We start from the raw sequence: 14739 nt of genomic DNA on the forward strand, positions 1-14739 counted from the left end.
AAAATAAACGCAGTTGACAGTGAGAGGACGTTTATTTTTTTGCTGAGTTTATTTGGCTAAGGTGTATGTAAAGTTCTGACTTCAACTGTATGCATCTGTTGGTCACAGATACCTTAAAAAAATGGGCCTCACAATGGGCCTCAGACTCTTGTTACGGTATTTCTGTACATTCAAATTGCCATCAATAAAATGGAATTGTGTTCGTTGTCTGTAGCTTATGCCTGCCCATACCAGAACCCCACAGCCACCATGGGGCACTCTGTTCACAACATCAGCAAACTGCTCGCCCACACAACGCCATACACATGGTCTGCGGTTGTGAGGCCGGTTCTCTAAAACAATGTTGGAGCCGTGTGGTAGAGCAATTAACATTAAATTCTCTGGCAACAGCTCTGGTGGACATTCCTGCAGTCAACATGCCAATTGCATGCTCCCTCAAAACTTGAGACATTTGTGGCATTATGTTGTGACAAAACTGCACATTTTAAAGTGGCCTTTTATTCTCCCCAGCACAAGGTACACCTGTATAATGATCATGATGGATTATCTTGGCAAAGGAGAAATGCTCACTAACAGGGATGTAAAGAAATTTGTGCAATGTTTAAAAAATAAATACGCTTTTTGTCCGTATGTAACATTTCTGGGATCTTTTATTTCAGATCATGAAACATGGGACCAACACGTTACACATTGCGTTTATTTTTGTGTTTATTATAGTTCTTTTTAATATTTTAAGTAGAAATTGTGTACCAATACTGACTTTTAAAAGCCTGTTATATTAAATGAATTGCCCTTTAATATAGACCACATGGAGAATTCAATAAGTATACATTTTTTTGTGAATAAAGGCCTGCTAAAGTGCCAATATTCAGTATTTTGACATGTACCTCCAACCCTGTGTCACTTCTTGGAAGAWTTCAAACCATTTAATTCAACAATTTCTCCAAGTTTCACCATAATTGTTTTGTTGCTCTGACAAAGTAATTTCTTTAGATTTGTAGTCATTTCATGTGATTAGTGATTCATTTAAGTCTGTCCCTCATTTTAAGGTCAACCCTGTTAAGTGCACTGAACTATCGTTTAAATATAGTGAATCGATTCCTTTAAAATATATATATTTCATAAGAAACACTGAACATCTAAGTCAAATCATAGTGTAAAAGCAGGTGAGGTGGTTCTACTCTTCTTGGCCTTTTTCTGGTGGGAAACTGAGTGGGTCAAGCATAACACTTCAACCCTGTTACCCATAGACAGACAGGCTAGAAATGTTTGAGCAATGTCATTTTCTTTTGTGAAGCTCCATTCAACTGCTACTTCCTGTTGCACACAAGAGGCTTCCATTCCCCTGTTAAGAGGGGATTTATGGCTGATTTAAGATGAAATCTTCAACCCTGTTATGGTCAACCATGTTACTTTTTTTGGCACTTAATAGGCACTTCCTATAGTTATTTTTTTTTAAATAGAGAAACACGTTTATGAAATTGAACATGTGCTCTTCATGACAGAAGGTGACAAACAGTTTTTGGTTTACACAGGCAGCTCAAGTCTGATCTTTTTTTCAGTAATTGGTCTTTTAACCAATCAGATCAGCTCTGAAAAAGCTCATCTGATGTGAAAAGTTGAGATGTTAGTGGGAAAAATATCAGAATTGGGCTGCCTGTGTAAATACAACCTGTGTATCAGGTTTATGTATTGCAGTTGTACCAAGTTATCATACCAGAGATGTTTTGATAGCAAGTGCTGGGACTGGAACCGTAACCATAATTATTCCATTATAATTTCAGTCCAAATAACTAACTATTAATCTGAGGTAATTTAGATTTTGTTCAGTCATACCTGGTATAGGACAGTTATAATCATTGGCTGGTACTGTAAATAAGGGGCTGTATCTCTGCAGATGATCCGTGTATCTGGTCAAAAATCGCTGATAGGCCTATAGATCCCCTTCACCCTCTGATGGTATGGATAACTTGGTATTAGGTCACCAGAGAAACCCAGATTCAAATAAAAGGTCATATTTATCAAATTAATATAGACAGGATACTGTTTTGGCTGAGGTTAAAATTACCCCAAAGGATTTGTATTTGATTAAGTCCATATTGATACAGAAACACTAAATAATTTGATTGACAAAAGTCATGAAAAACACATTGAATAAACAACCTTTTAAATATGATTAAAAATAGACCTCTGGGGTCAAAATTACCCCAGTCAGTAGCATGATAAAGGATGAGACAAACAGGTTTAATTTATTCTGCTTATGCACGGGTTGTACTTTTATTGTTACCTCATTCACTAAACAGCTCAATGGTGCAAGATTACCATACACAGAATTAGGACATCTGCATGACACATCTAGGCTATACAGCGAATGGATTATGATTATTACAAATACAGGAAACATATTTACATTTTAATTCAAGCCCCATACAACACAGATATTTACAAAATAAGTATGAAAATGAAGCCAATCTGACAAATAATGTACAGTGATAATGTCGTGGTTTGTCATTTTTGTGAACAAATCAGAAGGAATGTCAGTTAAAAACAAATAAGTCTTCTGACTGGGGTCAGTGGGGAAGATGCAAAATATCATGGCTAGTTTTGTTTTAAAGGCAGCATGGGAAAGCGTTGAGGTGAAGACATCTTGAGAAACAATGGTAAAGTGGTATACTGTAATTTTGGATGCCTAACAACAATAGCTACTTCTTAATATACTCCCTGATATTAGAAAAACAAACAAGAAATAACAAAAAGCGCAACTGCAACATTCTAGATGGCTAGCTATCACTAATATGGTTTAAGTTCAAAAGCAAACTTATTTCAGACTACTTTCTAAAAGGAAGCACTAAAGTGACCCATCTCCCTACAATTGGGCTTAAATGGGTTACATTTTAGTTCCTTTTTGATAAATGGAAATAATACACAGCAACATCCTGATAGTACATTCAACTTACTCTTCAAACTGCCTCAGCTTGCAAATGCTGCACGCCATCATTTGGTTCATTTGTAGTGAAACAACTGAAATTGAGCAGACTTTATTTGATCAGTTAGTTATACCTTTTATTATTCTGTGCAAAGAGCTGCAAACTAATATATACATTGCAAAACGATAAATACAGATGAAACAATCCATAATAGTATCTATCATATAGATTAGTTGCCAAGTGGAAATCTTTGCTTTGACAGGTAATCATATCAATATGTTAATATTAGCTCATACATGTCATTATTCAATACAGTGAAGTTAATGGGAGGTAAACTTTGCTGTTGATCAGTGCATAGAGGCTGCTCTGTAATCTTGGAGGTTGAGGAAAGCTTGTCCTCCTACAACTGATCAGTTTTCAGTACGGATACCCTGACATGGAGAACCATTTCTGCAGCTCTTAAAGTAACAATCCAACAACGAGCCAAAGGTTTTTCTATCTGCCCTGCTATAGGTTGGTTGGCCTGAGGGCAGAATGTCTTTCAGCGATTTTCATTTGTTCTGAGAAAATGTTGTCGATGAATTTCCAAACTGAAAAATTATGTCTTAATTTTAGCGAATAACTTCATGAAGCCCCAAACACAGAGGGTTGTCCACAATTGTCACTGTCTCTACACACTCAAACTTCAACTCATCTTTGCAGTGTGCCGAGGGCAAAAGGAACTACTGGTTGGTTGGCCAGAGCCATCTCATAGCCCTCTGAATATTCCATTCTTTACATTCGTGCAGTACAGTACAAAGCAACCAAATGTAGAGACAGAGCCCCCATTTTAATGTCACTTCATAATTTTGACGGACCTAAAACGTGTGGCCGTAGTTGACCTATAGTGACGAGCAGAGCAAATATTTTCATAAATAATAACATCAGAAAAAGCATCAGAGCATATTCTATCCCTTTGATCCCAGACAGTGGTCTATAGTTAGTAAACATTAGCAGTCTCAGAGATACTCATCAACACATCCTCATGCACACTGCCTAGCTAACACATTCTGGTTCCCAGAATATTACGGGAACTTTTTTTTTAGGTTGTGAAACGTTTTGTGTTAGCTGGGTGGTAACCCATCAACCTTGTCACTTTCTTATCAATACTTACGTTAGAAGACCTCGTATTTACTGCCGGGGCTAAGATTCAATCAATCTTGGCTTGAATATGTCTGGTCTGCTCTATAGTCTTGCTATAGTTATATGTAAATGTGCAAAATAATGTTAAAACATAGCTGGATAAAACTTCCCTCCTTTCGCATTTTTTCCATTATTTCATATCAAAATCCATTATGGAATGACCGCATAGTATAAAATAATCAACAGTGCTAATAAAAAAAATAACTTATGAGTAGTTAGCTGAGTTAATGAGGTTTAGATTCAAGAAAGAATAACAAAAGCAAAATGTATGGGATTCTGTGGGAAATCAGCTCACCCTGTTCATTCACCATTTCACCCGAAGAAACACAGTACCTGATGGTTTTCATGAGAATGAATGGACCAGATACAGGCTATCATCTGGTCTATTTCTGCAAGGCAACACACTACAACCTTCACCAAATAACTCTACCAAGGGGTCAAGGCTATTCAACCCTACTTAGTTCCCTTGGTTCCTTTTGTTTGCACTGTGTTATGTCTTTAGTTGTTACACAAGGACGCAATGATAAAACACTGAATAAATGCTGAGGTCCAGTGTGGCTATGTGAGCCGACTAGCCATGAACCTAAATAGAGCAGTGTAGGAAAAGCACTAAGAGTAAGACTAACAAATTCTAAGAGGAATGTCTTTTAAATCCTTAATGAGAGGCGACTAGCACAAGGATCCTGGAACATTATGTACAAATTACATTCTCCTCACAGTACTGTCCCCCCTCCTCCTCCCTCTATCGGTGACTTGGTATATTCCTGCTCTATTTATCTATCTATTCAGTGACTGAGATATCAAGGACAGCTGAACTGGCAAAAGAGTAGAGGGGTGTTCAGTAATGTATTTTCATGGGAATAGTCCAATTTAATATTTTCATTACTGAATCGTGTTTATTTCGCTAGTTGTATTTCTAATGTCATACTCCTATACGCCAAATCGCTTTGAAAGTCCTTGCAGGTAGACAGACAGCAATGCTTAAATTTGGGGTGGATTTGTGTATACAGAGGTTAAAACAGTGGGACATGGATACCACGTGGATAACAATAGTGTTTCTCCAATGCTGCAGTAATGTCTAACTGAAAATGGCAATCTTTACCAACAGTTGTTGTTTTCCCGTTCGGTATTTCTCACAAAAATTCAGTGGAGTGGGGGGTGGTGTATGAGGGCTAGATTATACTTTAAGAGGGGCAGAGGCCCAATGCAAAGTCTCGTAGACTGGAAAACCTGTTTTCACTAGCAGCAATAGTTCTTGAACCAGCGGTGCTTTCTGTTGGAGAGCGTAAACTGATATTTCTCATGTAGTTCCTCATCTTTTTTGTTTCCCAGTAGTTTTTTTTAACTGTCATATTTGTGATTTTTTTGGTGTGTAAAATAAGCAAACCTGGTCTTCTCCTGAGGAATGCTGCTGTTGTCATGCGGGCGCGTAAAATAAAATAAAATATTCTTGATAGACAGCTAACACTGATAAAGACAATCTTTACAGACGATTAGTAAACTTAAAAAGAGTGGTCAGAACCTGTTTCTGAAGAATCGTGCACATACAAGTAGACTATTACGACATGCTACTAGTTAGAGGGGTCAGGGAGGGGTAATGACGACAAAGCGAAACAAAACACGAAAACGAATCCCAAACGAAAACACGAGAGGCTGGGAGAGGGGGAGGTTTGGATAGGGGGGTAAGCAGATTTTCAGGAACTGAAACTTTTAGTTGCTTGAGGAGACTTAAGCCACAAGTCTACGTACAAGAGAAAACCGTCAAGAATCACAATGGTTAATAAGTGTTAACACTTGGTATGTGTTCCAAGGCTAGTCTGAAGAATAGGAGCCATGTTTTCCTGCACACAGACGAACTATCAGTTCTTCAGCAGACCAGAGCGCCTTCTCGCCAACTTGGACCTGTGAGTTGAAGGAAAAACAACAACCGTAAGCAAAAAACAGCATACGTATATATCCCAAGTTGGGTGCTGGGCTAAAAAAATTGTAGATTAGAGCACTGGAAATATGTTGTAAACGTACACTAATGCAAGAAGCTTTACTTTATTTTACAGGCAAAGGTATATCAAAATAAACAATTATAGAAGATGAAATAATTTCTCTATGGGTAGCGTCAGAGCCTTATCAACATCAGTACTCTCAGTAGTCTTCTATTCAATGGTAATGCTTAAATCACTAAGGGCTGGTTTCTTGGACCCAAATCAAGCCTGGACTTAAATGCACTTTCTATGGACATTCTCCATTGAGAATGTTTTTTACTCCAGGACTAAGCATGAACTGGGTACAAGGAAACTGGTCCTAAATAGCTGACAATGTTGTATTTCTAGTTAGGGGAATGTGTACAGTACCTTATTGTTCCCGCTAGAAGCGGGTTGAAGGCGTATAGCCAGTCGTTCATGTCTTTGTCATTGTTGGCCTGGAGCAGTATCCCTCTGTGCTTTGTGCACACAGCGAATGTGTTGGGTGTCTAGAGAGGATTCAAACAACACACGAGGAAGCTAGTTACCCTTGTGGCAAGCCATTTACACATGTAAGGGCATTATGTACCATTGTCGTTCAACCTGAAGAGCTCGTATCAATCCTGTTCTACTCTTAAAACTCCACATCGTGCGTGGGTATAGTGTTGACCCATTAAAATGCCTGTACATGCCAAACAGGTGAAAGTCGCTTGTGTTTGTGTGCGCACATGCATGTGGGCTCACCTTGAGCATGGCCTGCTGGTCCTCGCTGTACTCCACCTGGGCAGTGGACAGGTTGAGCACTCCCCTCTCCACCGGGTCCTTGTCGTTGTTGTAGATAAACACGTAGGGTCGGCGCACCACCACAAAGTGCTTCACCCACGAGTTGGACCGCGGCTCCATGAAGCTCAGGAAACCCTTCTTGGACACCACAGACCTGTGGTGGGAGGGAACAGGGGCTCAGTTCGGTTCATTGGGTTTTAGCTATGAAACTATGACAACCACTCGAACATGCAGTGTTAACAATAGGAGTTAGTCTAGCCACTCACCAAGCCTATACTCTATGTAAATGTATTGCATTGTGCTATATGGTTGTCTGCGTGAATACTGTATGTCAGTATGTCTGTATGTCAGAATACTGTATGTAAGTGTGTCTAATGCATTATGTATGGTACGTTTGTGACGTGCTGTCTATCTATGTGTATATGCATACTGGCATGCCGTATGATTAAAAAACAATGAAGTCATCGTCCTCATCATGCCCACTGCTAACACGAGGGGGACGAGGAGATAGCAGTTACCCTGGTCTCATCTCCTCGATGTCGGGCACCAGGTTGAGGAACTCATTTTTGCCGGCTCGAGCCAGATAAGACGTCTCCAGGGTGGGCACCATGGGGAAGTTCTCATAGTCCGAGCAGGAGGGGCTGGAGGCGCGAGAATTGGCCTCTGGGGTCCTGGGAAACAATGAAGAGTGTCAGTCTGATGCTACTAAGAATGAAATATTCAAAACTATCACATATTCAGAAGCACTTCATAAACATTTTAACTGTAGGATGTGTCCCAGAATATAGTATACAAACCTGTGGCTCGGACATGAATATTTAGCCTATTTCTTATGACTGTTTTAAATGGTTGCAACAGTATATAGGAGGCTTAAAGTGCCACTCCCTCAATTATGCACAAAAGTGTATACCAGGTTGATGAAGCTCAAGTGTTATTGGTTTATATGGAGTGGTCAATACTGGATGTCATTTAGAATGGGAGATGTGTGTTCATTTCAAATGGAGTCCACTATATGTATTCTACTATAGTCTACTGTACTGTACTATAATGGAGCCCACTATATGTATTCTACCTGATTCTACTATAATGGAGTCTACTATAATAGAGTCTTACTTCTGATCCACGGAGCTACAGCGGGAGTCAGCCAGAGAGGGGCAGGTGGAGGAGGGGGTGAGGGTGGCACTGCTGAAGCTGGTCACCGACGGGTCACGGCCCATGGGGGAGATGTCTGACAGCTTGAGAAAGAGAGAGAGAGTGAGAGAGCGAGAGAGAGGAAACAAGGAAGGGAGATTAAGACAGTAGTAACCACACTGATTTGGTGAAATTTAGTTGGCATGTTGTTCTGTTAAGGCATTGCATCTATCCACCTCTACTGTATCTCACCTTGCAGTCACTGATGCTGTTGCACACCTGGTTGTATTCACTGTTGAAAGTGTGGGTCAGAAGGCGGAGGCACTACAGGACAACAGATAATATGTTGAATGTTATGTTGTGTACATTGTGTCCTATTCGTTGTGAAATGTTTGTTGTTGACTTTATGGATATGATTCTGCTGCAAAACCAATTTTCCCTTGAGGGACAATACCGTTTTCTACAATGAGTTATTCCAGCGCTGGGCTGAAATTCACAACAAACCAGTGGGCTGCTCGAGAAAGCAGGCTATAACTCTGGTTTATTATTGGTTGTTAAGACAATTATATTGTGGCAATTTCAAGCTTATATTTCCAAATATTGTGCATTCGGAAAGTATTCAGACCCCTTGACTTTTTCCACATTTTGTTACGTTACAGCCTTATTCTAAAATTGATCAAATATATATTTTTCTAATCAATCTACACACAATACCCCTTTAATGACAAAGCGAATACAAGTTTAGAAAGTTTTGCAAATAAAAAACCCAGAAAAACCTTATTTACATATGTATTTAGACCCTTTGCTATAACACTCGAAARTGAGRTCAGGTGCATCCGGTTTCCATTGATCATCCTTGAGATGTTTCGACAACTTGATTGGAGTCCACCTGTGGTAAATTCAATTGTTTGGAAATGATTTGTAAAGACACACACCTGTCTATATAAGGTCCCACAGTTGACAGTGCATGTCAGAGCGAAAACCAAGCCATGAGGTCGAAGGAATTGTTTATAGAGCTCCGATACAGGATTGTGTCAAGGCACAGATCTGGTGAAGGGTACCAAAAAATGTCTGCAGCACTGAAGATCCAAGAACACAGTGGCCTCCAGCATTTCTAAATGGAATAAGTTTGGAAGCACCGAGACGCTTCCTAGAGCTGGCCGCCCGGCCAAAATGAGCAATCGGGCGAGAAGGGCCTTGGTCAGGGAGGTGACGAAGAACCCTGTGGTCACTGACAGAGCTCCAGAGTTCCTCTGTGAAGATGGGAGAACCTTCCAGAAGGACAACCATCACTGCAGCACTCCACCAATCAGCAGGCCTTCATGGTAGAGTGGCCAGATGGAAGCCACTCCTCAGTAAAAGGCACATTACAGCCTGCTTGGAGTTTGCCAAAAGGCACCTAAAGATAAACAAGATTATCTGGTCTGATGAAACCAAGATTGAACTCTATGGCCTGAACGCCAAGCATCAGATCTGGAGGAAACCTGGCACCATCCCTACGGTGAAACATGGTGGTGGCAGCATCATGTTGTGGGGATGTTTTTCAGAGGCATGGATTGGGAGACTAGTCAGGATTAACGGAAAGATGAACGGACCAAAGTACAGAGATAACCTTGATGAAAACCTGCTCCAGAGCGCTCAGGACCTCAGACTGGGGTGAAAGTTCACTTTCCAACAGGACAACGACCCTAAGCACACAGCCAAGACAATGCAGGATTGGCTTCGGGACAAGTCTCTGAATGTCCTTGAGTGGCCCAGCCAGAGCCCAGACTTGAACCCGATCGAGCATCTCTGGAAAGACCTGAACATAACTGTGCAGTGACGCTCCTCATCCAACCTGACAGAGCTTGAGGGGATCTGCAGAGAAGAATGGGAGAAACTCCCCAAATACAGGTGTGCCAAGCTTGTAGCATCATACCCAAGAAGAGTCYAGGCTGTAATCGCTGCCAAAGATGCCTCAACAAAGTACTGAGTAAAGGGTCTGAATACTTATGTAAATGTGATATTTCCGTTTTTTATTTTTAATACATTTTCAAAAAATCTGTTTTTGCTGTGGCATTGTGGGGTATTCTGTATAGATTGATAAGGGAAAAACACAAATGAATACATTTTAGAATAAGGCTGCAACGTAACAAAATGTTGAAAAAGTCAAGGTTTCTGGATAGTTTCCGAATGCACTGTATTTAGGTCAGTTAGTTGGCCAACTCATTGACACTGCTTTCTGGAACACCCCACCCCATTCTCATTTCTTTGTTGGGGACCATGCGCAGTACAACTTTAGCATGTACAGATTGTAAACCATTAAAACAGGGTCATATTCATTAGGCATCAAACAAAAGAAAATGGACTGAAACAGAGAGACTACTTGGACTTAAGAAACTGTAATTTCCGTTTTCCTTTTAAACATTTTCCGTTGCATGCCCTAATGAATATAACCCTGGGGTGTATTTATTAGTGCAAACCATAGCTACTGAAAACAAGTGTTTCTTATTGGACAAGTTCAGGTTAATCCTTCCCAGTTTCAGCCCATTTATAAAATTATCTTTGTGTCCCCATCTCCTGTCCTCCCTCCCTCCTCACCTTGGTGGCCAGCTCCTTCTCGCGGTCCACCAGGCTCTCGATGTCGGCCGAGTCGTAGCCACTGCTCTCGCTGGGTGTGATTGCACTCTCGAAGGTGGTGCTGGAGATCTGGGAGGAGATGGAGGTGGAGGTGCTCAGGGTTCCGCTGCTCATGCTAGGGGACAGTGACTCGCTCAGGGACTTGCTGGTGGGCCCCCCAGGGCCTGTAGCTGGAGCAGTCTCCACCAGCTTCTCTCTCAGCAGCAGCAGGTGACGCGTCTTCTCCACCTGCAGGGGGAAGGAAAAGGAACGAAGCGTGAGAGAGTTTGAAATAAATTTTATCCAAATTGTGCACTATACAGGGAAGAGGGCTTTGGTCAAAAGTAATGCATTATACAGGACATAGGGCTCTAGCAAAAAAATAAGCCATTATATAGGGAATATGGCTCTGGTCTAAAGTAGTGCACTACATAGGATTTTTTAGTTGTTGCCATTTCAGGCTTCCCTTTGCCCTCAACGCTCTCATAGTGCCCAGTCACCTCATGCAGCTGCTCCATTTTCTCCAGCTCCCATTGGTGCTCCAAGATGAGGCTGTCTCCTCTGGGCCTCCAGCCAGCCAGGTTCTCCTCTCCCCGGACGTAGGCCACAGAAGTGTCCAGAATCTTCCTCCTCCTCCGCTGCATACCTGAGTAGCAAACAAACACTCACTTGTCAGTATAGAGTGGAAGGGGGGAGAGAGACAGAGAGCTAGAGAGAGAGCATGCAGACAGCTTGGATCCCGCCATGAATTTAAATCAGCTCTGATTAAGACATACGAAGGTTGAAACGTCACTACCTCTGAGGGTGGCTGTTATATCAATACACAACTGTTTGTCTGGACTTATACCAAGCACACACAAGCGCTATAGAAAACAGGGGAGTGGAGAGGAGTATGTTAGGGGGGTATATTTTAGCTATCCTCTGTGCTATTAAGTTGGGTTCATAGATAAGGCTAACTGTGCTTTTATCCCAATACCAACAGTGTTTCGAGAGAGATTGCACTAACCTGGGCTTCCTGTGTCAGACATCTTGCACAAGCTCAGCTCATAGATGCCAGTCACTCTGTTGCTGTAATATGGAACACAAGAGGTTATATTAGGGTGTTATTCATCAAGGTCGTATCTTAAGGCTGAATACAAAATGGCTGATAGCTGATTATTTGTCAACATAGATAACCGACAGCTGTATATTAGTCATATACAGGAGGTTGGTGGCACCTTAATTAGGGAGGACAGGCTCGTGGTAATGGCTGGAGCAGAATTGTTGGAATGGTATTTGATGCCATTCCATTTGCTCCGTTCCAGCCATTATTATGAGCTGTCCTCCCCTCAGCAGCCTCTACTGGAGTCATAAAGGGTGGACATGAAATGGCTGACAGCTGCTTATTTTTCAACAGAGATATCTGACAGCTGTCTACGAGTCATATAAAAGGATGGACACAAAATGGCTGACAGCTGCTTATTTGTCAACAGAGATATCCGACAGCTGTCTACGAGTCATATAGAAGGTGGACACAAAATGACTGTCAGATGCCTTACCAGTCAGGGGTCTTGGAGTAGCCGCTTCCAAAGAGGTTCCTCAGGGAGCGGGGAGGGGAGATCTTGGCGTCTCGGGAGTAGAAGACCATGCAGATGTCTTTGGTAATAATGGCAGGCTGAATGCAGTGGTCGAGCTGTGGAGTGGAGAAACAGTTAGCATGTTAGCGCTCAAGCTCCTCAGTGCAGAGCACTGTAAATGAGTGGATACTGTAACACTACTGTATATAGTGCTTATGGGGCTGTTATACATCCTTATTCACAATACATCCTTATTTACATGTATGGTCGAATAAGAATATCTGTATTGTAGAGGTACATGTTTATAAGTTTGATTTACCTACAAGTGTCCTTGACATTTATCAATTATATATATCATTTAACGTGTTTCATTGATAATTGTCATCTGCAAATAAAGTCACTAAATCCTAAGCAGTAGGCCTAGAGATGGTAGATTATGTTTTATTAATACACAATTACACAATACCAATTCATTATTGAGACAGGATTCCCTAGGTTGGTGGCTACAGTAAAATCGAGATGGCAGACAGGGCTGACCTCCAGGTATGCAGACAGGGTCATGAAGATCTTCTCTCCGTAGGGAGTGACTCGGTTGAGCAGAAGGGAGTTGTGCAGAGAGCTGTCCCACACAGCCTCGAATCTGTAGAAGGTCCTGAGAGGAAAAGATGAGGTCAGTATCTCCACGTTTACAGACTGAGGCTATGTCTGAAATGACAACCTATTTTCTGTAAAGCACACTACTTTTGTGCACTAGAAGTAGTGTATTATAGGCAATAGGGTGTCTGTGGCTCTGGCTAAAAGTAGTGCACTGAATAGGTAATAGCTGCCATTTTGGACGCACCCTGGTGGATCATTTCAACTGTGTGGGACATTTCTAAAATGGCTGTTCAGTGTCACAATGAGGCTGGTTGTGGTTCCTCCAAGGTTCTCTCCTTTATATCACAATAGGAGGTGTGAGAGTAAGCAACCAACAGTTCATAATATAGCCTGATGTAGCCACGTAATCTACTCACTGAAGGTTAGAGAAATCACTGGGGTTGGGGTCAATTTAGGTAACCATATTGCACATCAACTATTGCTATGATATTGCTAGTAGTATTTTGAAAGACTTTGCAAATGCTACCAGAACATCATTTCGTAATAGACAAAGGTCTGTATGGCATGTGGACACAACCAGACACATATTATAGGAAGTAGCCTAGCTGTAACCAAGTTAATAAGTAGCCATGGGGAGTAACTGAAGTAAATGTCAGGGTTATCTACTGCTCTCTCTCTCCCCAACTGTTACAAAAACATATACTAGAGTAGAAAATAGAGCCCAGAGATACGGTACAAATGTTAATATTTGTAACCTAACTTGCTTTTTCTAACTGTTTGAGGGGAAAATAAAGCTGTATTCAAATGGGCGAATTGAAGAGGGGATAATACTGGATTCTAAGCATTATATGACACACCAATTAATCCCTGAACTATGGTTGTGGAAGGGAAAGCACTGCTACACACGTGGTCCTGGTGACGACTAGGTGTGAGGAAACACACAGAGGTGAGACCTGAACAGCACGCCTGCTTTGAGCAGGTGTCACGCTACAACACAAGTGTGAAAAGCTTGTCAAGAGCTTTGAGTGCTTAAGCTTTTTATAGATAAGGTCCATTTGAATTCTTATAAGGGGAAATTAAGTATGGTCAAAAGTAGTGCACTAAACAGGGAGCCATTTGCGTTGCATACACCCTTGGGAGTGAYGACACCTCATATACGGAAGGGTTCATTCCATTGTGTTCTACTCTTGAAATGTCACAATCTTCACAGTCCGATTGTGCAGTTGATAAAAAAATGAATGGCTCTGATTGCAAGACGCCCTGAATAAGATAACTGCTAAATTACTAAAATGTCAATGTAAATCTGTGCTGCGCCTACTCGTTTGTGACGACTGTGTTATGTTATTTACTTGTTTTCCCCATGGGGAAAATACATTTTGATCCATTGATTATGTTGGGGTCCGTCAATGAGCAACAGACCAATGGTTTCCAATGAAAGTAGCGGAAGGTGTATTTTTCACTACTCATGTACAAATTGTCTCAACTAACCACCAGGGGGCACTACCTAACCTTTAGCTCGCCTGACCCTGCCCTCATCCCTCTAGGACTCACGATGGCTGACAGACTCTACGCAGGTGTAATAGATTAGTAGAGCACGCTACAAGGACGTTTAATAGCTAGTAGTTAAACTTGCATATGGCGTGATACCGAAAAGTCACCACTAAGCCATAGAATAGCATGTTTTACAGTAATTCGTCTTTAGATTCGTATTGCTTTTGTGCAAGACAAAAGGGAATTAGCAGTGTGACCTTTTCCAAAGTCAGAAAAGCCTCAGTTAACAAAAGCGTGAACAATAGGCTATGATAGCCGTGATAATAGGATGATAAAAGTATGAAACCGTCCTCGTTTCACAATGTGATGAAATGACAAATGAGCGCAATCAAAGAGCTCTAGAAAATAACAATTCCAAGCTAATAGGTTTGTACTGGCTAGAAGGATATTAACCAATGGGAGTGATATCAAAAGGTGTAAGACAAGAGAACACAAATTAAGAGTTATTACTACAGG

The 14739-nt window shown here is 41.3% G+C and overlaps 1 protein-coding gene and 1 long non-coding RNA gene across 11 annotated transcripts in view; one reads left to right on the forward strand and one right to left on the reverse strand.

Moving 5' to 3' along the window:
• Nucleotides 1-2243: 2243 nt before the first annotated feature.
• The window catches only part of kif1b (kinesin family member 1B), a 115838-nt gene continuing 103342 nt past the window's right edge, over nt 2244-14739 (reverse strand). For all 9 annotated transcript variants that reach the window (XM_023991161.2, XM_023991157.2, XM_023991160.2 and 6 more), the window contains 11 exons: nt 12673-12787; nt 12118-12251; nt 11586-11647; nt 11080-11225; nt 10562-10828; nt 8234-8305; nt 7964-8085; nt 7369-7521; nt 6812-7004; nt 6458-6576; nt 2244-6011 (listed from right to left, as the gene is read on the reverse strand). In XM_023991161.2, coding sequence (XP_023846929.1) covers nt 5969-6011; nt 6458-6576; nt 6812-7004; nt 7369-7521; nt 7964-8085; nt 8234-8305; nt 10562-10828; nt 11080-11225; nt 11586-11647; nt 12118-12251; nt 12673-12787 — 1426 coding nt within the window. In that variant the 3' untranslated portion in view covers nt 2244-5968. The remainder of the gene's footprint in view (nt 6012-6457; nt 6577-6811; nt 7005-7368; nt 7522-7963; nt 8086-8233; nt 8306-10561; nt 10829-11079; nt 11226-11585; nt 11648-12117; nt 12252-12672; nt 12788-14739) is intronic.
• LOC139028036 (uncharacterized) lies at nt 5947-12552 on the forward strand. Of its 2 annotated transcripts, none has more exons than XR_011480179.1 (2): nt 5947-6038; nt 12052-12552. It is a non-coding gene; the product is annotated as an uncharacterized lncRNA (long non-coding RNA). The 2 variants fall into 2 exon arrangements; XR_011480180.1 differs by having other exon boundaries at nt 5949-6038; nt 11976-12552.

The sequence above is a fragment of the Salvelinus sp. IW2-2015 genome, linkage group LG7, assembly GCF_002910315.2.
Source record: "Salvelinus sp. IW2-2015 linkage group LG7, ASM291031v2, whole genome shotgun sequence".
NCBI lineage: Eukaryota > Metazoa > Chordata > Actinopteri > Salmoniformes > Salmonidae > Salvelinus > Salvelinus sp. IW2-2015.